This window comes from Zalophus californianus, chromosome 9 (assembly GCF_009762305.2).
Source record: "Zalophus californianus isolate mZalCal1 chromosome 9, mZalCal1.pri.v2, whole genome shotgun sequence".
Classification (NCBI taxonomy): Eukaryota; Metazoa; Chordata; class Mammalia; order Carnivora; family Otariidae; genus Zalophus; species Zalophus californianus.
This window is the reverse complement of record NC_045603.1, coordinates 104,791,343-104,815,203: the sequence shown is the minus strand read 5'-3', so window position 1 is coordinate 104,815,203 and position 23,861 is coordinate 104,791,343. Positions and strand designations below refer to the sequence as shown.

The window sequence follows — 23,861 nt, the reverse complement described above, 5'->3', positions numbered from 1 at the left end:
ACATACACACACACGGAAGACATCTCTAGCCACTTGAGTGCTTGTCCTTGCGTGTTAATGGCTGAGTTCTGTGTTTCTAGAGCTTCAGTGCGGAGGGAGTGTGAGGGTCAGATGGAGGTAAATCTAAACTACATGCAATGCCAGGGCATCGGATAGAGTTCCCAGCAGGCGTGGGCCATTGTTCTCCTCTTGGATCCATCCTGAAAACTGCCAAAGCTGCCCATCACTCCTATGAACCCTGGGCAACTGTTTGAGAGTCCTCTGGGTCAATCCCGTCCTGAACGGGACCAGAACGGAGACAATTTAGAGAACCTGCCTGGGTTTGTATATTCTAACCACCTTGATTGTATCTTATTATTTTAATAATATGTATTAATAATCCTTAGGATACATCTCTATGGTAGGAGTCAAGAAACAGAAGGAGCAACGAGGGCAGTAGGGAGAGGAAGGATGGGGCTCTCTGGGACTCCTATGTTGAGTTCTCAGTCCAGGTAACGATAGCTTTCCTAAGAGTCTCACTTTGGGAGAATCTGGAGAATCACAGATTAATTTTTTCTTGGACCTTAAGCTATGCTATTCAGAGGGCACTTTTGACCTGCTAGAGCAGTATTTGTCAATGTCTCATGTAGGCCTGTTCATATCTGAAGAACTATGTTCATAAGATCCATGGTCTCAAAAATAACTAACCATTCATAATAAAATCAGAAAACAATCATTGGGTGATTTCTAAGTGGAAACAATAGGAAGAAGCCTAACATACAGCCCTCACCCTCAGAGAGCCCAGTTTACTGACATACAGCCAACCCCCTAAGGACATTTCCTAGATAATCTTGTGTAGTCATTCCAGTCTTTGGTACCCTGCCCGGCTGTAAGTAGAATCCCTTGGTGACCTAGGAGGGGAGACTGGACCTGCTGGGTTTGGGCATCTGCACCTTTAGCCCAGAGCCATTGTGCGTTTGCTACTCTCTGTGATTCCCTGGTACCCTGCCTTGAAAGACCACCTAGCACTGGTTCTACTTTTTGACCTAAATTCAGAATTGGTTGGTAGCCTGGAGTACTTACACCATCCATCTCTGACCCTTTCCCAGATTTCTTCCCAGTTCCCCTGAGGTAGCTTATAGTTTCCCTATCTGTGGTCTTCCTGGGGAGGAAGGGCAGAAAGATTCCCTGAAGACTCATGCCCTATGAGCCTGGAGACCCTACCTGTACTACCCTTCAAGAGGGAGCCAACAGAGCTGCTTACCTACTCTGAACATTCTGGCTGAGCTTTCATACGGCGTTCTATCCAGTAATGGTAGGCACTGAGCAGCCAATGATTTCATCTTTGTGTTCTAATGATCTGGTAATTTTCAAGGGGTTTAAAGATATTGGGCACTTAATTTGTTCATGCAATTGTATAAATGAAATGTGATTATTCCATAGGTGAGGCAGAGGTGGAACATTTTCAGAAAGAGTCCTGGCTAGTGGTTCTAGCTAATAGGCTAAGGGCTAGTGGTTCTAGCTAACAGGCTAAGGGCTAGTGGTTCTAGCTAACAGGCTAAGGGCTAGTGGTTCTAGCTAACAGGCTAAGGGCTAGTGGTTCTAGCTAACAGGCTAAGGGCTAGTGGTTCTAGCTAACAGGTTAAGATAGAAAGGAAAACCCAATCACCTTACTTCAGTGTACTTAGGCAGATTACCTAGATTTGGTATGACTGGCAATGACAACATGAGCGGCACTGGGCAGCAAACAGGAGATGCTCTCTGGAAACCTGTCTTTCTGAATTAAGTGCAGGATCAAATGAGAAGTTATCACCTCAGTGGATGAAGTCTTAGTTTCTGGAACGTCCTCACTCCTCCTTTTCATTGAGGGACCATCTTTAGACCATGCATAAGACACTGAAGGATGAAGCTCAGGGAGTACCAGAGGCTGGTGAAGAGAGGATTCTTCTAGATGGAGGGGATTCTTCCAGTTGTTAACATTACATAGTCTCCCTGGAGAACTAAAAGGTTGTTGAAAAGTAGCTCTTAACCATATAAAAAGGAGACTTTCCTTTCCTTTCCTCTCCTTTCCTTTCTTTCGCTCTTTGTTTTCTTTCCTTTCTTTTTTTTTTTTTAACACTGCCAGGAGGCAAGGATTACTAGGAATTAAAGGCTTGGTAGTAGATATCTAGGCTGTAATACCCAACCAAGCTGTCTTCCAGAATATTCTCTCAAGATCAGGCCATTGTAGAGCATTTTGAATAGATCATATGCCACTGCTGCACCCTCCTGGACATGCTGACTTTGAAAGGTGCAGATTACCTTCTGATTCCCTCTAGGGAAGGCTGGCTCTTGGCTAAGTCATGGACAGGCCCCACAGAACAGGTCTGCACAATCCATTGGTACCATTGAGACAATGGCCATAACATCAGAGTCGCTGAAATTCTACATTCCTCGGAAACAGGAGTCAAAAGCAATCTCACAGGAGCACGTAAGTCTTTTACTAGCTGCCCTGCTACAGAAATGCTGCTTTTTTTTTTTTTTTAAGTACTCTTGTCCAGAACTTAGGGGGTAGATCTAATATAAATTCCATTTTAGACCCCCTGAAGATCTGGGTCCAGTTGGCATCCCTCTCCACTCCCCAAGCTCTGCTCTCTGCTTCTCTGTATTCACTGTCTCTAATCTTATCTCAATTTGATTTGCAAGATAGGATGGCTGGTTCAGTTGCAAGAGTGTCATGGGATGTGGAAGGCTGAGGGGTTGGGGTTTTGTTGGTGAGACTCCAGGTATCTAAGTTGGGAGGACAATTATCAGGCCGGTACACACAGAAGGAGGCGGGAGTCAGGGGTTTCTAGAGACATTTGACACCACCTTCATGGTCAGGAGCCAGCAAGTGTAAGTTAAGGTGGGGAGGTCTTCAATATCCTCTTATCTCCTCTTCCAACTAGGAACTGAACTGTGGCCCTATAGATGTAGAGGAGGTGGGAGATGCTGAATCTTAGAGCCACCAGAGATGGCAGCATGGGAGGGAATTTTAAGGAGGCCAAAGTAAAATATGTTTTAAAAACTGTAAATCCTCTCAAGTTGCAGGAAGAACTTCTTTGCTAGGGAGATGCAGGGCTTAAATAAGCACAAGTCAACTGGGATGTATAGAAGCTGAGGGTAGATGTCAATGGTTTTCAGATTTAAGGGCAAATGAAGGGAATATGGGTAGTTGAAAGCAGTTCCTAGACAGAATTTCCATTTTGGTCTGTGGAGGAGTCTATGGTCTTTGGAGATGGATCTATGGAGGAAGGGTGCTAAGGAAAAGGAAAGAAGGGGGGATTACAAGGGAGGCAAAAACACTGCACAGAAAAGGGCAGAGAAAAATGAAAGAAAGCCCAAAGATGAGGCGGTGGAAAGTGGAAAGAGCAGCCCCTGTTCTCCTTGTCCACCTGTCCACCATGTTGGAGACCTTCTGGCTTGCATCTGTTTCCCATAGTAAAATTCTAGCCAGAAGGAGAAGGGCCCTTCTTGAATCTTTGTGGTTATAGACACACAGTTGAAATGCTTCTTTGGAACTTCCTTTAAGGGGGTCTTTGGCCCCAAGGGGACTGGTGGAGAGGTACAGAGCATGGACAATGCTGGTTCCTGGCTCACTCTTGCTCTTCCGGTCTCTGTGTGTTCGACTGCAGAAGGTGGACAGCGGTGACCGCTGTATTATTAGCTGCACAGTGGCTAGTTCATGCGGCTGCAAGTAGCTTAAGCCTCAGGCATCCCTGTGTTATTCACCTGAGCCTGATGGCTCCCCAGGTGCTATTACCTGTCAATAATTCATGCTAAACAAGAGTGATTAAATTGTCAAGGTAGTTTTATCTTCCCTTGGGAAGGACAGCCAGTATCCTTCACTCAAATAACAAACCGAAGAAACCCATGAAGAATAAATGAATGAAATCAGTTTGTCAGCAGTGCTAACAACATCGACGAATTCTATTTTAGAGAGAGAGGGAGACAGGGACAGAGAGAGAACACCCAAGCCCAGAAGAGTGGAGAAGAACGGGGCACAGAGAACGAGAGGACGACAGAGAGAAAAGGCACACTAAATATGAAGAGTAAATGGTGCAGGCTATGCTTTTTGGGGGTATTCATGGGCATTTTTGAACCCACCTGGGGTAGAGATCTCTCACATTCTCTACCAGCTCATGGAAGGTTCTAGGTCCCTTTGCTTTAGCAGCTTTCTGGCAACCACACTGACAGCAGCTTGCTAGCCTGTGGGAACTAAAGTAACAGACACCGGCGAGGCCCAGATGGCTGTCTGGCCAAACCAAGGGTGTATTGTGACAGCTTCCTTCCACTCTTCTATTTTAGGGGAAAGGAGAGGGCTGTGTGTGGACAGAAAAGATGAGAACAGGGAAGGAAAGGAAAGAAAATTAGGGGAAAAGAGAAAATGAAGGGGGCAGAAGGCAGAGGGCAGAGGAGCCTTGCTGGGTCATAACTGCCAGAGCACTTAGACGATCCAACACAGGCTGAATTAAGAACCCAAACCAGGATGTCCACACAAAAACAGGTTCCCATGGACCTCTCAGGTCAAGCCTGCAGGGCACTTCTCAAGACAACAGCTTTGGGAAAATTTGTATACCAGGCCGCTCTATCAGGCCTGACTTCCTATCACATCTGACGTCACGGTGCTCGGTGGCTGGCTGCCCACACAGCAAGCGTCGCCTTGCAGAGGCCTGGGGGTTTTCGAAATGGCTCCTGCATTGCAGCTAGACTGCTGATAGTCAGGCACACTGCTGAACCTCTCGAGGGCTGACTTTGTTTCCAAGCAGACTAGAAAACTGCCTGTGTAGAGCAACTGGAGGGTAGAGGGTAGAGAATATCTTTCTCACTTAGGTGTCATGTTCCTGAAAGTCTTATATTAGACACACCAGATATCCAGTCTTTAGGCTGAGCATGACTGTCTTCTCTTTAAGGGCAACATTACTTTCTGGAAGGGTAGCTTACTGAGTCACTATCACCCTAGTATGAATTAGTATATTGGAAACCGGCACTACGGTCGCATTAGTTTTGTTCTGGGGCTAGGGGTGGTGCTGAAAGTGGGAAGACGCATGGAGGGAGATCCATGAGCAACAGAAGAAGGGATCCAGCAAGGGGAAACAGAGGTGTATAGAGGTGTCAAGGATCAAGTCTGCCCCACCCAGCTTAGCCTGAGACCACCAGTCTTGCTTTTAATCTCCCTTAGAACCAGCTCTGGCCACACTGACTGTTGTCATATATATAGACAACGTCTGGTAATGCCACCAGTTGAGCCCCCTACACTAACGCACCTGATTGGGAGTCAGGGGCCAGGTTCTTGGTTGGCCTTGCTCTTAACAAGCTGTGAGAATGAGCGAGTTGTTTCCTGCCCCTGGCCTTCTGTGTCCTCATCTGTAAAACCTCTGTACCCCCAGGCCCTGTCACACAGCAGGTATTCTGTGCACTTGTGTGGGATATGTGGAGATGGGCCTGGGCCAGGTGGTCTGTAAAGTTGTGTCCGCTCTAACGTTCTTGGACAAGGCCACCATCTGCCTGCACCCCTCATCTCGGTTCTTGGGGGGGCATCCGTCCTGACCTTCTTGTGCCCATTCTGGCCCCTTCTCTGCTATGGTTGGGGGCAGGGAAAGGCAGACCAAGAAGACCAGGCCTGCTGCCCCACGTAGGCACTATGGGCTGAAGGCTGGAGAGAGGATCGGAGTGTGTGTGTGGAGCTCCGTGACTCAAGCTGCGGGTGGACATGCCACACACTCTCTATGACTCAGGATGACTCCTTTCCCTGTCATTCTAGGCCCCCAAACCAGAGCAGGAGTCAAACTTGCTTTATTATTTTTATGGGAAGCCAGTAAGGGGCAATTATCTGTCCTGTGGGTCTGTGGCAGAAAGGTACCCCTGGCTTCAGGAGCCAGAGCGGGAAGATCTGGGGCCAGCACATAGAGGCCCCTGGGTGACGTCCCTGGACGCTCCCTGCAGCTGAGCCCCATCCCCCTAGTCTTGCTACCACCCTCCCCCGGGACGCCCCCCCCCTCCCATTTTCTTCTCAAGCTGCAAATGTTAAGGGCGCAAGGGTGGTGGGGGCTGCTTTACACTCTGCCCTTTCCTTCTGAGCCCATTAATCAGACGCAGAGGTTGGGAGGATGCAGACCACGGTCTGTCTGAGCATTCCCGGGCCAGCCTGGGCTCCCTCGGTCCAGCACTGGCAGCGCCGACAGGCAGGTTGGATGGCTCTGCACCAGCTCCCAGAGCTGGCAGTGCACTGAACGAGGCCCCTCATGATGCCATGCCAGGCAGCCCGGCCCAGGGATTGAGCCAACGGGCTCTGTGGAAGTGGCTTTGAGATCCCAGTCTTGCCACCTGTTAGCCACATGATCTTGGGCAAACTGTGTATCCTGCGTGCTCGGTTTCCTCCTGTGGAGAATCAGTGCTCTGAGCAGTTAATCTGACCACGGGCATGACGCCTTTTGCACCACGCCGGGCACATGCTCCTCCAAGAGAAGCCATCATCTCCCTCTTTTTCCGCCACCTCCATGTCCCCGCCTTGCTCCCAATCAGCAAAGATCACAGCTAGGACCATGGTTCATTCACTCCATTTTCCTGCTCTGGTCACTCCTGTGGCCTAGCACTTTGGCACCTACACAAATCCTCCAGATTGTCTTCCCTCTGAGCCTCCCCAGAAGCCAGTGTTCTTTCCCCTGACGTGGTCTCTGTCCCGCCCCTCTCCTGGAAGGCCCCTCTAGGGCCTTCTCTCTGGAGAATTTCCACGTGAGCCAAGCCAAAGCCGAGTGAGCCAGTTCCCACCGGCCTTGGAAGCTTTATGAAAGGAACGCCCCTCTAGACTCTGCAAGGTGTGGAGGGGACAGAAAAATGCCTCAGACTGTATCAGAAAAAGCCCAGGTCAGAATCACGGAATGCTAGATCCCAAGGCCCACTGAGACCATCTCCACCTGCCCCGCTGCCCTCCCCATGTGCATTTGAGGAAGCTGAGGCCCAGAGAATGGGGTTAATTGCTCTGGTCACAGGGATTACTGGTGCTGGACCTGAAAACAGAACCCAGGCTTCTTAATTCACAATTTGGGACTATTGCTCCGTATCCGTAAGGCAAGGATCCAGCCCTCTCAGTTCTTTCTGCTTTGGAATAGACTTTAAAAATGCAGAATGAACAAGAAGACTGTTGGGCAAGGCTGTTGTCGCGGGCACCCAAACTGATTCCGGGTTGGGGTGTTAGGGGTGTTAGGAAGCATTTTTTTGACATTCCAGGGACTTCCACTAATAATCACAGGGGTTACCTCTTTGGGTCTTCCCTGTGGAAAATATCATTTCAGACCCCAGAAATAAAGGAACACCAGAGGGCAAACGAAGGAAGGGGAGCCTCAGCCAGAGAACAAGGCAACTCCTCGTGGAGGAGAAGGGCCACGGCCGGGGCGCCCCCGGGGCAGGGAAGCAGAACTTAGCGTAACGACACAGGTGGGGACTCACGATCTGCCTCGAGTTACATCTGCCATTTGTCCACAGGCATCTCCCAGAGCGCACAGAAGGTCAGCCACAGGCTGGCCGTGAGCACAGGGGTCCTGCCCTCGTCATGCTGGAGGCCCCGGCTCCGTCCTTGCCTCTCCTCTGTCTTTCTCCCTTCCGTGGTGCTCTTCACCACAGCCCGTGGCTCTGAATAACATCAGTCTCAGGGACAGCTCTACTGGTGGGTCGAAGAGACACGTCTTCACTGAGCTCCTGCCTTTCTCACGCGAAACTGCTTCAGCTGCTGTCTCTCCCAGTGGATACCAACTCCATCCTCCCACGGCTGAGGCCCCAACCCCCTGGCCATCCTGGACGCCTCTTCCTCCCACACCCACATCCCGTCTGTCAGGAGATACTGTTCTATTTTCAAACCAGATTGAGAATCTGACCACTTTGTACCACTTCTCATGCTCCTGCTCTGTCGCCAGCTACCCTCGCCTCCCACCTGGGGTACCACGTTTGCCTCCTGAGTGGTGTTTGGGTTTCCACCCCTGACTCCTAGAGACAGCAAGGTGGTCCTGTGGAAATGCGTCAGCGCGTGGGACAGCTCTTCTCAAAGGCACCAGTGTCTCCCCTTCTTGCTCCGTGTACAAGCCAGAACCTGGGCCCCTGTCCCCCCCTCCCCCCCACCCGCTCCGTGTGCGCCACCACCGCGCGGCTGCTCCTGGCCCGAAGCTCCTCTCACAGAGACCGGCACCGTGACTCCTCACTGCCTTCACATCTGTACTTTGTGCACATGTCCCCTCCTCAGGAGAGCCCGTCTTACTGACACTGCGCCTGCCTTCACTGTCCCCAGCACCTCTGATCCCCCTAACGTGGCATAATTTTTTCGAAAGCACTGATCATCATTTAGCACACTGTATATTCCTATTTCCGAGATGTATGGCCCGTCATCTGATTCTTCCCCCTACCCTGGAACGCCAGCTCATAAGGAAAGGGCTTTCGTTTTGCTCACCGATGTATCCTAGGTGCCTGAAATAGAGCCTGACACACACAGAGAGTGAGAGCATAAACACAGTGGAATGAAGAAGCGATGGCCGGGGATGGGTGGAGAACCCGTTTCCTGAGGGGGGCGGACACCACGGCCTACGTAGTGAAGGCGAGGAGGAAAGAGAAGGCATTTGCGGGGACAAGAGTATACATGCAGGGAGAGTTTGAGGACAGTTGGAATGAATACAGGATTTGGTGAGGGAAACGAGAGTTGATTTCTGTAGTTTTAAAAGAGCCAAAGATGCTGAGTGACAGGTGAAAAGCCCTCATGGATTCCTCCGAGGCTTAGAAGTGTGGATTCCTGCCAAATAGAACATATGTCTGGGAACGGATATCTTGTGATGACAGTATGACTAGAACATTCTGGGAAGGCCTAGAGCAGCACCCTGGGAAACCATCCTGGCGCTGTGAACTTCCTCATGCCAGGGAGTGTCCAGAACCAGAAGCTGCCAGTGACCTGAAGGCAGAGCCACGTGGGGGAGGGACCTACCTCTGAGACTAGGCATCACTGCTGCTTAGTTTGTCATCCACCATACTGGCTGCTACCTGAGTGCAGGGTCGCGCAGTACTGTGCTTGTGGAGCGGGCCTCTCGAGGCTTGGGCTGTACACAGTGATCAATACTCGGTGTTTACTTTCATCTGGCTGAGCCTGTCGACCATATTCCAGAGTCTAACCATATCCAGGAAATTAAGGGCCTTCACAGAGTCTGTGGGCAGTAAGTTATACTGAGATATAACTGGTTGGAGACGAGGCTCTCCCAGCTCTTCCAGTAGGGGTTTTGGAAAACACGTCGTTTGCTTGGGTGCCACAGTCTCTCCCACTCAGTAGTGCTTTACAGTTACATAGAGTTTTAAAATAGACGCTCTTATTTCAACCTCAAAACACACTGCAGGAAATATCATCACATTCCTTTGACAGATGAGGAAACGAAGTCTTCGGACATTTTGCTAACTTCTCCGGGAAGAAGTTCTGCGTCCTCTCCCACACTGCCTCCTGGACTTGGGTGATATTATGGTTATTCTCTTTGTTCAGAAGCCATTCATTGTGCACTGGGTCTCTGGACACCTCCTCTTGCTGTCCAGCACACACACTGTCCCTATTTAATCCCCAGACAACCCTTCAGTATGACTTTTAACAAATTCCTCAGTCTGGAGGAGTGAAGAGAATCTCAGCGTGGGATGGAGGGAGGCTGGAGGAGTTAGAGGTGTATCAGAACTCTAGGGTGGTCTGATATATAATTTTTTGTTTTGAAAATGGGAAAAGAACCTGTGTGGTTATCGAAAATATAAATTACAGAACGTAAGGGCTGAACAAATCCTGGCTAGGGGGAGTACACTTGAGGGGGTTATGTGAAATGTATGTGTTTGGTAAAGGCATCTTGGACTGAAGAGACAGGAACTCTGGCCCAGGGCAAAGTGAATGGGCCATACCAGGAGGCCTGGGTTCCAGCTGTGTGGCTCCGAAAGACATTTAAATCTCTCCATCAGCATCTTTAGGGTCAGCAAATTGGGGATGATAATTCTTGCTTGTCAAATTCACAGGGCAGTTAAAAGTTGCCTGAGATAAATTTATGCTCAGGTGAATTGTAAATAGAAAACCATTATGCAAACATAAGGGTCTGCAGGATGATTTCATGCGCCTTTCTTGCCCTGCACACTCCCTCTCTATCCCCCACATAGCCACTCTTTTGGTAGAAATTTTAGACCCTGGCAACTTTTTTCTTTTTGCTTGCTTTTCATTTAAAAACACCAATAGTTTGGGAGAAAATGGCAGGTTGAGTGGAATAGCCCTTGCCAACGGTGAGAACCACAAAGGACCCCCTCACAAGCTCGGGACTGCATCTAGGGGAGCAGCTTGCTGTCACCTTCCTGCATCTTCCTGCCCCTGGGCTCCCAGTCCCTGGGCGCAGATTCGTATGGACCTGTGCCCTCCCTCTCTTCCCTGTCTCCCTCCCTGCATGCTCCCTCAGTTGAGAGCAGTTCGAGCTCCAAGCACAAAGGTGCCTGCCTTTAGAAATGCGGGGGTGACTCCTGGCCCTGAATAGCACCTGACATTGTACAGTGTAGGGTTCCCGGCCTGAAAAGCCCGGAGTGTGCTCAGAGTGGTGAGGTGGGGGGGGGGCGGGGGGGCTCTGGGGGGGGAGGTGCAGAGCCTGAGTAGGAAGATGGACTTTTTTTTTTTAATGATCTGATGTTTTCCTGGGAGAAGTCAAGGGACAATGTGTATACACACACACACACACACGTGTGCACACACACACGTGCACACACACACACACACAGCATGAGACAAAGACAACCCAGGGGGATCTCAGAGACAGAGGGCCATCAAATCTGTAGCTATAGGGTGAGCAGGGAGGGTGCGAGAGGCCGATGGGAGCGGGGAGGGAGGGAAGCGCAACAGGCTCCATCCAACGTCCATGTGCTGGAAGGGGGGCAGACGGGCTTCTAGTCAGGAGAATCAGGCAGATAGGATAACATGTCAGTTGGACTGATTGGGGGCAAAATACGGAGCGGGCAGGGGGAGGGTAAGGATGCAGTAGGGGATGGTGGCAGTTGGTAGGGTAGTTTCAAACATCTTAGATCAAAACTCTACAGCGTCAGCTCCGTGCTGTTATTCAATGGTTCAGTGCATCAAAGGTTTGTGCAAACATTACCAAGTCTCTTAATTAAGGAAAAATAATAACAACAAAAAAATTAAACAACACATGTTAAAGACTAACCGCCAGAGGGCTTGCCTATAGATAAAGAGAGAAGGTTTCAACATGCCAGGTAACAAAAAGACATGTGCAGGGACTGGAAGGAACTGTATAGGAGGAGACAGCTCGGGAGAAGATAGTAGGAGGCCCGGGGCCAGGGGGCTGGGGTTCCGTCTGAGGCCAGGGAGCCGGGGGCAGGGTAGTGAGGGGCTTGGGGGGTGGGAGAGAACCGGGCAGGTGCCAGTGTCAGTTCTCTGGGCAGCTTCACGTGGGAGTGAGGTGCTCATCCAGAGGCTGCTTCCACAGCGAGAGGGAGGCAAGGTCCCCGCCCCCCGGGAAGAGCTCTGGGCGGACCACCCAGCCACCTGGCTGTTTGGCCACTCCAGAGACGTGGGATCCCGACAGGAGTTCCGACACGGCCGGTTCTCCTCTTTTCTCCCACACGAGCCTGGGGGGCTGCGCTGCCTGCACGGGCAGCCGATGCTAAAATGGCAACAGAGCCCCTCCTTACAGTGTGAATGGAATGGGCTGGTCCTTGGGCCCAGGATGCCGGCAAAGTCCAAGCCTTAACTTTGGGGGCGTAACTGGAGAGAGCTCCTTTCCAAGGTGCCATGGGGGTGAAGGGAAGGACAGCGTAAGGCAGCAGTCTGGAGGTGAAGGTGGGGGTGAGGAGAGGGTTGGGTCCCCGCCCCAGCTGTGGCCCAGAGGTTGTAAATATGCCCTCGTTCTGGCACTCTCTGGCTCCCATAGCTGCATCCTCCTATACAGTGTGAGTCATGCCAGGCGGAGTGGAACGGGAGAGAGAAAAGATGCAGCAATCAGAACTTAAAAGGAAAGGGGAGGCCTAACTCGTTCCAAAAGTTAAAAACAAAACAAAAACAAACAGAAAAATTCAAAATAAAGCAACAAGGAAAAAAAATCCTTTAAACCAATTTAAACAAACAAATAAAATAAACAAAATGAAAATAAGGAGGTGGGGAGGAGAAAATAAAATGAAGGAAAAAAATGAGCCGGGGAAAAGACAAATGAGTGTTAGAGCAGGCACGGACAGTTAGGAACAGACGCCATGTACTTACGTTTACCTCGGTGATTGCTATATCAACAATGCTACCCACAACAATCAAGGCGTCAAATGTATTCCATGCATCACAGAAATAGTGCTGCATGGGGCAGAGAAGCCGAGGAAAAGAGAGAGAGAGAGAGAGAGAGAGAAGAGAGAGAGAGAGAAAAAAAAAAACCAACAACAAAGGAGAAAAACAAAACAAAAAGGAAGAGGAAAAAATGAAAAAAAAAAGCATGAAAGAAAGGAGAGAAGAGAAAAAAATGAGAAAAGAAAGAGGTTACGTGGGCATATTAAATACTCTCTTACCACTCTACAGTTCTGGCGGCTCAAACCTGGGCAACCTGGTTCTCACGGGGCGGAGAGGCCTGACAAAAGCTGGGTTAGTACCAAGGTTCCGCTGGGCCGGGGCCGCCGGGGAGGGGGCCGGGCAGCCCCCAGCGCCTGCCCCTCCGCTCAGCTCCGGGCCCCTGGGCCTAGCGCAGCAGGGCAGAGCTGGGCCAAGCAGAAAAAAAGGAGGAGAAGCTCCCACTTTTTTTCCCCCACAGACGACGGCAGGTTCAATAAAAAGCATGACTGGAGGGGGGTAAAAACAGGAAATTAAAAAACCAAACAAATAAAAGGAGGTAAAGAGAGAGCGAGTGAGAGAAGGGAAAGAGAGGAGGCAGAGGAGGAAGGAGGAGGCTTCCTGGGGAGGGCAGAGTCATACTCACATTAGTCTCACTGAGAATGACGTCAATTATGCTGCCAATTACGATGAGGAAGTCAAAAACATTCCAGGGATCACTAAAGTAACCCTACATAAGGGAGGGGCAGGCAGGATGGGGATTAAAAAGGAATATTAGACAGACAAGAACAGAGCAACATCACCATCAGAATCACCGTCCAGGCACCTCAGTGTTGCTGCTGGAGTTGTGAACGCCCGTACTGTGGCCAGGAGCCCAAGAGGGAAGCGGGTGGCCGGGAGGCGGCTGGTCCAACCCTCCTGCCCCGCCCTCCCCTGGTCACATGGCCCCCCCTTCCTCCAGATCCATCCCACCTCACCACCCTCCTGCACAAAGGCTCTTTCTGCTTCCCACCCGGGTGGGGGAGCAGGCGTGGACATGGGGGGCAGGCAGTGCGAGTCACAGTGGTTCAGGGGCACGGTTGGACTTTCTTCTCAGTCCCCACTCAGCATCTCCTATGCCCCCAGGTCTCCTCCATCAGAGGAACCCTTCTGGAGGCAGGGAGGGACACAGGCGGGTGACCCCCCTCGAGGTGAGTGGGCTGTGGTCCTATGGATGATCTGGGAATTCCAAAGACCCTGAAAACCACAGCAGTGTGGTCCAGAAGGGTGGCCGGGTCATCGGGGCTCAGCGGTGACTCATCTAAAGCTTGGCAATAGCAAGAGGACTGAATCATTAAAACAATACCTATAATATGCTGGACTCTTTGCAGTTAGAATCAGGGTCACCCCTGTTCCAGCACTGGACATGCCCTGGTATTTCCAGGGACAGCTCTGACCTGGCAAAGGTTTTATGAACTGAAAGGAGATGGAGTCCAGGCAAATCTTACAGTTCAGTAGTGCCCCAGGCAGTGCTTTCGGGGGCATCTCTTACGCACCTCCCCTAGGTTCCTTTCCTAACGTCTACTAGTTTGATGTAGAGTCCCTGTTGACATGCAAATACCACCCAAAGTGAATGAAATTATCAAAGCCCGAGAACTGGATTGATAGGGGGAGTCTGGGTAGAGAGTATGGGGACATAGACTTCGCAGGAAGGGAGTGGAGGCAGTCGTGCCATGGAAGAGAGATTATGGCACCGAGGGGGTAAGACCAGCATCCCGACTTCACCACTTCATCCTGTACACTTAGATTTCACTCGTGTTCTGCCATATTTGGAGAAGGGAAGAGATGCTTTTGAAAGACTTCTTTTGAGGTCTTGGACAACTAGTCAACCAAGGGATAGGCTGTCCCAGATTTCCTAGAGGATTCCAGGATTCCTGGGAGGGCGGACCCTTCACAGAGTGGACAGGTGTCTTGGGTCTGGATCACCTGCCTCTCTGAGCGGTGTGGGAGTCTAGAGAGCACTGCCCTGTGGCCACATGGAGGTATAGGCTCACCGTTCGGGTAACCCCAGGAACAGAACACCTTTCCATCCCCAGGAATGGAAAGGAAAGGACCTAGTCCTAAAGGTACTTGTCTTCTTAAAAAAAGGACATTTGCTTCTTCACTTTTTCAGGGAATGTTCTGCAAAGGAGACCAGACAGGTCTGGGCTACATTTGTTCGGTAGGACCAGCATTTTCCTATTCTCTGAGCCACTAGCTGGGTCTTCCAGGAGATGGGATTCTAGAGGTTGGGGAGTGGGTATGAAAGCATTAAGGGTCCTCTGAGACTTTCCCAGACCTCTTTCCCCAGTTCTCTTGAAGGCTGCCAACTTTCCCTTTTAATTTTTTACTCACAAGAGCCAAGAGTCTGTGTTCTTCCATTTCCTCCTGACTCTATCCAGCTCCCTGAACTTCCCCACTTCCCAGCCATGCCCTCTTTCCAGAGGGATCGCAAGACATGCTGTCCTAGGGCTGTTATTCTTAGTGTGGGAGGTCAGGTCACAGGGAAAGGGGCCTCTCGGTTCCCAGGCATTTCTGCCAAAAGAAAACAGAAATGCCACGGCGGAGACTTTGGACAGCCAGACTGGAGAAGCAGAGGTTGGCCAGGGTGTGGGTCAGGTGAGGGTCAGATGGAAATCATGGCTTTCTTGTTGGCTTCCCAGAATCATTTCTGAATATACTAGAGCCTTGGAGGCAGAGGGAGACGGTTCTCTCCCATTTAAGTCACATGTTATGAGCAGGAAATAACCAATTCCTTCCCAGGTTCTTAGATGTTATTCACAGGGCAAAGGGAAAAGACTGACTTCTAAAGAAGGGAGGTAAAGAGAGAAGACCCCAAATGAACTGTAAATATGCATGTGTTTTAAAATTTGAGTTTGGAAAACACTGGGGGAGTCTCTCTTGATGGGAGTACCATCTTTGTGGGGAGAACTAGTTCAGAAGGGAAGGGGAGGCAGGGTCAAGGAAGAGAAGGGAGAGAAACAGGCGCCAGAGCAGAGTCCAGGGAGGTTCAGCATCTAGCCTAGAAAATGCGGTAATGAAACATTACTTGGGCGTGGGGGTAAGAGGAGAGAGAGGGAGGGGGAAGGCTCAGCGCTCAGGAAAGGACGTTGAGTTGGAGTCTTCTCATTCGCCAGAGACCTGAAACAAAATGGGTAAGCCGGCCTGGTCTGCAACGCCTCTGAGAGAGGAGAAAAAGGGAAGGAAGGCGGAGAGTAGGGCAAAGGCCAGGATAAACACACAGGTTAGTTAGCTGCTGAGCACCAGGGGAAGGCGGACACCGAAAGGGACCCTGCCAACCTCCCGGTTGGGCATCGCTCCTCACCCTTTCCCTGGGACTTCTTTGTGTACGTGCAGATGGAGGGAAAACATACACCAGTCCACTCCTCCTTGACCATGGCCCTCTCCCAACCTTCCATGGCAGGCTCCCACTGGCTGGGCTCTCTCAAGATGAATGCCTCATGCCTCGCCCTTGCCCTCACCAGGCTGTGCTGCTGAGGCTTTTGATCAAGACAAGCTACCTGGGAGACCCAGTGCCAGGGCCTCCATTGGCTGCAGAGACGCAACCAGTTGCCTTGTTAGACTCTGCTCGAGGAGATTTACACATAGCTAGAATGCAGGGGTGAGGGAGCATGCCAAAGGGGGAGGTGACAGGATCCCTTTTAGAGGCAGATTTTTACTCCGACCCATCCGCCCACCTTCTCTGTCCCACAAGCCCAACAATTCTCTAAGCTGGACCACGAAGACGGTTTCAGATCCAGCTTTCAGCTGTTTCCCCCATCCACCTCCTCCTCCCACTCTCAACGGTCCTTCCTCCCACCTCATCCACACCCATCCCCAGAAACAAGGTGATCTCCATTTAGACACCTGGCCAAATCCTTAAGTGGGCAGGGCCTGGAGGAATATTTTTTCCCCTTACTTTCCTCTGGAGTGTAAGAGCTTAGTGCTCTCTCTCTCTCTCTCTCTCTCTCACACACACACACACACACACACAAACCTGTTTTTGCCTACCTCCTCATTTGCTGGAAACCACAGGTAATACAGATTTTGGGGGTGTAATGGAAGAAGGAGGGTGGGAAAAGATCATAGGCTTTTTCTCTTAGATCAGTTTGACCTAGAGCCAGGTTATACCTGTGACTCCTTCTTTCCCTGGTGATGAGGTCCCAAATGGTAGGGTAGAAGTCAAGGTTAGGGAAAGGGCTTTCCTTGCCCTCCCTGAAATGGTTAACCAAACCTCTTAATGTCCAACTCCCCAGAGTCAAGCAGGGCTGATCACCCAGAAGGTATGGTGTTTTGAGGATGAGAAGGCTTTCCCTTGACATCCTTAAATCCTGCAGATTTAGTGGGTTTTCCCCTTTCAAATTCCCAGTCTCTGGGGATGAGTTTAGAAGATGGGCCTCTTCTCTGGCCTTCCTGGGAATGCTCGTGTGTGCATCCACTCAGGCTGATGAGCGGCCACCCCTGTGATCTGCAGTTGCTTAGACCCTCAGTATGACCCATTCTCCTGAGTGCTGCTGACCCTCCACTCGCTGGCTGAGGTGGGTTGAGAACATGCAGACAAAACTGATATTAACTTTAGCAAATCATTATTAGAAAGGACACACTGTCACAAAACACCATGTTAGGCATTTTGAATGCCCAAGAATTGTGGATTTTCCTCTCAGATTCTCTGTGCCCTGATTCACCTCCATCCTTGAAGCTATTCCAAGTTGAAAGAGGTGGTATCAAGAGCACGGTCTCTGGAGGTAGGTTGTCAGTTCAAATTCTACTTCTGGTGCTAATAAGCTGGGTACTCTTGAGCAAACAACTTCCACCTCTTTGTGCCTCAGTTTCCCCACCTGTAAAATGGGGAAACTATAGGGTTACAATGGGGATTACAATACAATGAGACAATACACGTAAAGCACTTGGACTTGCGCCTGGCCTGAAGTAAGCTCTAAATACGTCTGGATGACTGTCAGTGTTAACTCGAGCTGATCTACCTCTCTCCTAGTTAAGCAGGATTCACTGGATTCATAACTCGAGCTGATCTACCTCTCTCCTAGTTAAGCAGGATTCACTGGATTCATAACTCGAGCTGATCTACCTCTCTCCTAGTTAAGCAGGATTCACAGGGTCCATTTTGGGGGTGGCACTGAGTAGAAGGGCAGGCAAAGCCCAGGTGTGTGGAGGAAGGAGGGAAGAAGGTTCTGGAATCCTGAGCTTACCTTTCACCAGCATCTAGAGCCTTTTCTGCCCATCTTGAGGCACTAGTGAGTAGTGTGCCTGTCCGGAGACTCTTGAATGAAATCTGGCTGGTACCATTTTGAGACTGATGACAGTTTGCAAGTTGTCATGACTAAATTTTGTTAGATACAGGGGCACGTGCACAGTTAACTGCCAGGTTCTGAGAAGCCACCATTTTCACTGGGGGAGACCGAGGCCCCCCTCCGAGGACACAAGTGGGCTGCCAAGTGGGCCTGTTTCCCACCTCTGATCCCGGGGAGCAGGGCTGCTGCCGAGAGGTTAGAGGCACATGCCTTTGCCCTTGAATTCTGGATTCTCAGCTCCTCCCTGCCTGGCGCAGAGGCCTCCTCTGTGAACTCAGAGACAAAACAAACTTTAAAACAGATTGGTGGTGAGAACGTATCGAAGGAAAAATCTGCACACCTGGGAGCCTGTTGTGTGTTCTTGGGGATTTTGAGGTAAGGGTTCTTTTGTTGCTATCACTTGTTTTTTTTCCTCTTCTCTATCCCTGCCTGCCCATCTTCAGAATCTACCTCTGATGGTAAAGCAAAGGAAGCCAGAGGAGGTGATGAGGAAGACTGCCCAGCCCCGATGGGGAGGCTGACCTGGACTTTCAGTCCCTCTAGGGGTGCTTACTTCCAGGGACCCCGAGCCCCACACAGCGTTGCCAGGCTCAGTGTCAACGCGAGAGGCCTGAGTCTAGAGGAGAGGTGGAGGTGCTGGGATGGGGACAGAGAAAGGCCGGGAAGGAGGAGTGTCAGAGGGAAGGAAAGGCCGACTGGCAGGTCGCAGAGATGCCAGAGAAGCAAAGGGACTGAGGGATCACGTGAGAAGCAGAAGGTGAGAAGGGCAGGGATGGGGAAGGTCAGAAGCAGAGGGAAGGAGGGAAGGAGGAGTTAGGAAAAGCCACTCAGGTGGTGGGAAGTGGGGAGAAGGAGAAAGGAGCACAAGAGGGGAGTGGAAGGGAGCACGAGAGGAGGGAGGCAGGAGGTACAGTCCCAGAGGCAGGCCCAGGGCCTCACAGGGGAAAACAGGGAGTCCACACAAAGCGGGAGGAAGGGTCAGGCCACCTGGGGGAGGCAGGGCTTAAAATGGAAGGGAGGGACCCACGATGGCTCATCCTCAACCCAGGGTTAGGGGGTCTCTGAAGGAGAACAAGAGCCCCTGCTTGAGTCAGCAAGCAGGTGAGAGAAGGTACATGAGGCAGGAGGCTGAGCAGAGGCAGCAGGTGTGGCTGGGGAGGCAGTGTCCAGTTCCTTGGAAGCTCTGGTCTCTCCAGGGGTCCAGGTGGTGGGACTGGGACGTGGGGGAGAGTGAATGAACCAGGGAGAGGTGCTGAATGCCACAGGCAGTTCGGCAGTGGTGCCAAGAGTCGATCTCATGGAATCTCATGGAACACAGCGGTAACCAACACCAAGCAGAGATAATAGGACTTGTGTTATGTTAGGATGTCTTTTAGACATAACTAATCACGGAGGTTAGTGGCATCTAATGGAGAAGTCATAACGGGGGCACACAGCTGCCCCAGGCCCCAGGCAGCCTGGAAGGGAGCAAGGATTCTGCCTTCCTCTGTCAGCTCCTCCCCTGTGATGCGCTCATTTGGGGGCTCCGGGAGGCTCAGGCTGCACACAGACACGAGGGGCAAGAGCAGGCTGCGGGCCAGGGTGAGGGCCTGGGTCCGCACCCCTGGGGAGAGGAGGTGGGTGGTGGTGACGGGGCTGCTCTTGACATTGTCGGAGGAATGTGCACTTTGAACTGGACACCTTCTGCTCCAATTTTTTTGAGGTTTTTCCTCCCCAGGAACGTTTTAAAGGCCCTCTTTCATTTCTTCTCTCACCAACACATAATGAACACTTACTGGATGCCTGGGACTCCACAAGACTGAACGGGTCTCACACTGGCCTCCTTCTCCCCTGGGAGCAGATGAAAACTGGGGGTTATTGGCTAAGCTCCCTTTGGGGACCTCAGGAGGTTCTTTCTGGGTCTCAGTGTGCCTGGGGTAGGTGGCCTCCTGCTGCTACTGAGCTGCTTTCTGCAAAGGTCTCCTCCGGGACCAGGGTGCTGGGTGGATGCGTCCCCGCCGGCGGACACAGTGCAATGGATGCAGGCAAACCGCGGCTCAAGTAAACACCACGGACACTCTTTGAAGGAGAAGGGAAGGCAGAGAACAGGCAGCACCGGGAGCAGGTGAATGAGGAGGAGCCGTTCCACCCCGCTGCTCCAGGGCTGAACTCGGACCTGTGACAGCCCTCTGCCAGCTGCCTGCCTTGAATCCTCTCTCCTCCAACCCAGCTGGGAAAGCACTCCAAACCCAGATCTGACCGGTCCCCTCCAAGCCCTTCCTGACCGAATGGGCTGAGCCCTCCTTAGTGAAGGGGCAGGTACAGCCCCCCCTGCAATTGCGAGAGGCAGCACCTGCACCCACTTAAGTGAACAAAACAGGAATGCACTGAGCTCCTGCGCTCACTTCTAGAGCTATGCCTGGAGTTGTGCGGCGAGTTCCCGGAGCCCCCCTTCTCTGTCAAACAGGAACAGTCGCGGGCTTGGCGAGGACAACCTGAGTTGGCACAGGACGCGTACAGTGCCCGCTGCTTGCTGCCATCCCTCCCATACCGCTGTGGTTTGAGCACTCCGTGGGAGGCCGCCTCTCCCGGCCTTGCTGGTGGCCTTCCCACATGGCCCCCTCCCCTACAGCGGCGGCTGGGGGCTGGCTGAGCCGCAGGTCCGTTGGGACAGTGGTGACCCCGAGCCCCGTGGGTCTGGGGATCCCTCTTCCCCTCCTGGACGCGGTGCATTCTGGTTTCTTTCTCAGTGGCAGGGATGGAGAAGGGAACCACAGTGTACTTTCCGCCGGGCTTCTTTACACAGTGTGAATAATTTTCCACATTAAATAATTAAATGTAATAGCTAATACCACCCTTCCCACACAAAGGCTTCACCCAAGTCATATAATTATTTTTTATCATTCATAGCGACTTTCAAGCTCTCAAGCACCAGGCAGGAAAGAAACCTGTCACAATGTTGCAACAATATGCAAATCCCTGGGTGCAAGAGCCATGGTGGGGAAGCCCCTCCCTGACAAAGCCCCTTTGTGCCTGTCTGCCTGCACTGTTTGGCATCAGGTACCCTGTGGACATTCCACAAATAAATAATAATCAGGGTAATGCCAAATCACCAATCAGGCTGCTAAGAAGCAGGCAGGAGCTACACCCCACACAGCAGGTCCCTCTTGACTCTGCTGCCCAGCAGCCAGGGGGTGGGGCGGGGGGGGGGGGCGTTGTTACACGTCACCCCCTTGCTGCCTCCCCTCCTTCTCTTTCCCTTTCCACTCCTTTGAATGAAACGCACATATGTGGTGAGTTTCTGGGTTGAGGGGGTTCCCTTGCTGGTAGGAGACACTGGTTTCTTAATAATTTGGGTAAGCAGGTTTCAAATGTTTCAAGAATTAAATAAGAGGCTGAATGGAGTCCTACCTAAGGCATTAGTTCTCACTCTGGGGCACGCACTGCCCTCTAGGGGGTGTTTGGGAACCTGCGGGGGCACCACTAAGATTCAGGGGGGCAAAACTGGCATTTAGTAATGGGTGGGTGGGCCAAGGATGCTAAATGTCCTGCTAGGCATGGGACAATTCTGCCTAATGAACTGTCGTGTGTCCTGTATGAGTTTTGGGAGATTTGCCACATGCAAATAAGGCTCATTGGTTGTAACTTATCTTAAGTTTTTATTCCAAGGTCTCATAACTCTGCTCTTTCATTAACCTCTATTTTTTTAAATGTGGAATGAATTCTTCTACTAAATACAGACTTTTCCTATTACATTAAAATTCAGGGATTTTTATATTGCATATATATACACACACAATGTAAAATATATATAAATATTGCATTACATTTATATATATAAATATGTGCATAGATGTGAATTTTGTATACATAAAGTTTTAAGTTTCCTCTGATTTAGGAAAATTAAGGAGGTATTACAAAGTATTTGTTACCAAAAGGGAACTTTAGTTCTAAAAGGATCAAAGACCACTAGCCTAAAAGGCTATCTAAGTTTCTATAGAACTCTTAAAAGGAAATATTGCTTGCTCTTGGGGTTTTTTAAAGTTAATTTTCCAGGTTGGTGAGGAAATAGAAAGTCATTCAATCCAAGAGCCATTCATACTTCTAGTTTAATTTATGCTGAGCCTTGGTCATTAATGGGCCACTGAATAAGACCTACCCACAGTGTTCCTTGGATAAGCATTCTCAAATACTCTCCCAGCACACACAGGCCGGGTTTTCCCTGGGTGGCGCTGCCCCGGGCACTGCAGGACCTCACGTATCCTCGGCCCTTGCCCACTCAACCCTCAATGCTAGCTTCGGCTTCCTGGATCAATGTGGTGCCTCTGCAGATTTCCATAGCTGGGTTCTTTGGAACACTAGTTCTGGGAGATGGTAACTGGCTCTTCAATGAGACAAGACAAACAAACCAAAAAACAAGGCTTCAGTCCTCTAAAAAGGCTGCAAGTGTCGAATCTCCGGGCTTTAACCTGGGGCGATCCCAGAGTGCATCATGCATGACAGGCTCGGGGTCCTGCACCGAAGAAACCTAATTACACCAAAGGCAGGAGTTCCCTAGTTTAGGTGGCCGTGTCCTGCCGATCGCCACTCCAGATGGCAGCTCCCCAGGCATTAGCAGCCACACCCCTGGCTTTCCATTTCTGCTTCTCTCTCCAGCAAGTTCTTGGGGGTGACCTGGGGAGGGTGGGGACTGAAGGGGGTTTCCTCATAGGATGTTAGAGCTGTTAGAGGGACTGGAATCATTTCTGTGGGGAAGGAAGCAGGGTTCCTCAGTTTCCCCAGGGGACGCTGTCTTATTGAGGTGACATATCCAGAGTGCCTGATAGGTACCAGGTGTTCCTGTGTTAGCATCTGGAGGGATATAAAAGTGGGTAAGAGGCAGTCCTGCTAAAACCCTATCCTGACCTTCCCTGACTCCTCTTCCTCACCCTCACACCCTCTTCATCATCAGACGACGTTGTGACACTGCCCACCTCCACCCGTCCTCCACGGCTGTCACCTGCATGTCCAGGAACAGACTCCTAACTGCTTCCCCCCTTGGCCAGTACCAGTGCGTGTTCTTCTCTAGGCCATCAGCATGCTGGTTCAAAAACATGAATCCGATGATATAACGCCCACTAAGGCCCTGCTCCTTAGGGTGTGGATTCTAAATCCACACCCCTTTCAGGTCCTGAAGGGCCTTTGTCCTCTGATCCCTCCCCTCTTGCTCACTGCTCTCAGTTCCCAAAATAAGCTCAGCTTGCTCCTGCCTCAGGGCCTTTGCTCTCCCCTCTGTCTGACAGGTTCTTCCGGCTCCTTTTCAACCTCCGGGCCTCAGTTTACCCAGTACATTCCTGACTATCTTATCTGAAATAGGTGTTTCCTCCCCCAGTGGTGCTGTCCCTGTCGTGGCCTATTTCCCCCAGCATAGCACTTGCCCTATTCCGTAACCCCTTCATCTCTGCACTACCCCGTGAGCCCTGTGATACAGTACCATGTCTTGACATCATCACTGAGGTGCTCAATAACCATTTATAGAACAAAAGATGGAAAAAGCAGTACTAGTAAGTAGAAATCACAGGGGGGCACATTTCAGTTCAATATAAAGGAGGATTCCCAACAGAGCTGCCTGAAGAAATCTCTTATGGCAAAAAGGGAGAAGGCTTAGACATTTCTGCGTTGATGGAAGACTGATGATCTTAATGGTTTTATCTGATGTTAATATTCGGACTCTCTCTTCCTTGTTCTCCAGTTTCATAATTTTCATCATGCATGCAGGCGTGCATGCCTTAAACTTTCACCGAATGCCTCTCATGGGGCACAGAGATGCCTTTCAGGGATTTGGCAGTCTAATTTTTGTCTCCACATTTTGCAGGTCTTCCCATTTCAAGTGCACGTGCATGCGTGTATGCACACACATTAATATGTCAGCTTTTAGGTGTAGTCACCTGTCAGATGACTGTCTCCTCTCCCGAAGGGACCTGTCACTTCAGGTTTGCAAGGGCAACCCAGAAGGCCCAGGCCAGTGCAGGGAAACACAGGAGTCAAGGACAGGATGGGCAAAGGAGGGGGCAAGGGGCTAGGGGCCCCAGAGGAGGCAGAAGGACATGGGAATGGAGGGGCTATCAGTTTACGGGGGCTTGTTACTTGAGAATGGCTTGCTTTCATTTTGTCTCTGGTCTGCTCATAAGGAAGAATGTGAACACTTGCTGAGGACCCATTACGTGCACAGCAACATCTCCGCTTGTTCATATTTGTTGTGTCCATGAGGGGGTAGT

General features: G+C 50.9%; 1 protein-coding gene across 1 annotated transcript in view; it reads right to left on the bottom strand.

The window, feature by feature from the left end:
* The window catches only part of CACNA1C (calcium voltage-gated channel subunit alpha1 C), a 650,688-nt gene that overhangs the window by 63,236 nt on the left and 563,591 nt on the right, over nt 1–23,861 (bottom strand). The window contains 2 exon segments of the mRNA XM_027592946.2: nt 12,248–12,331; nt 12,945–13,028. Coding sequence (XP_027448747.2) covers nt 12,248–12,331; nt 12,945–13,028 — 168 coding nt within the window.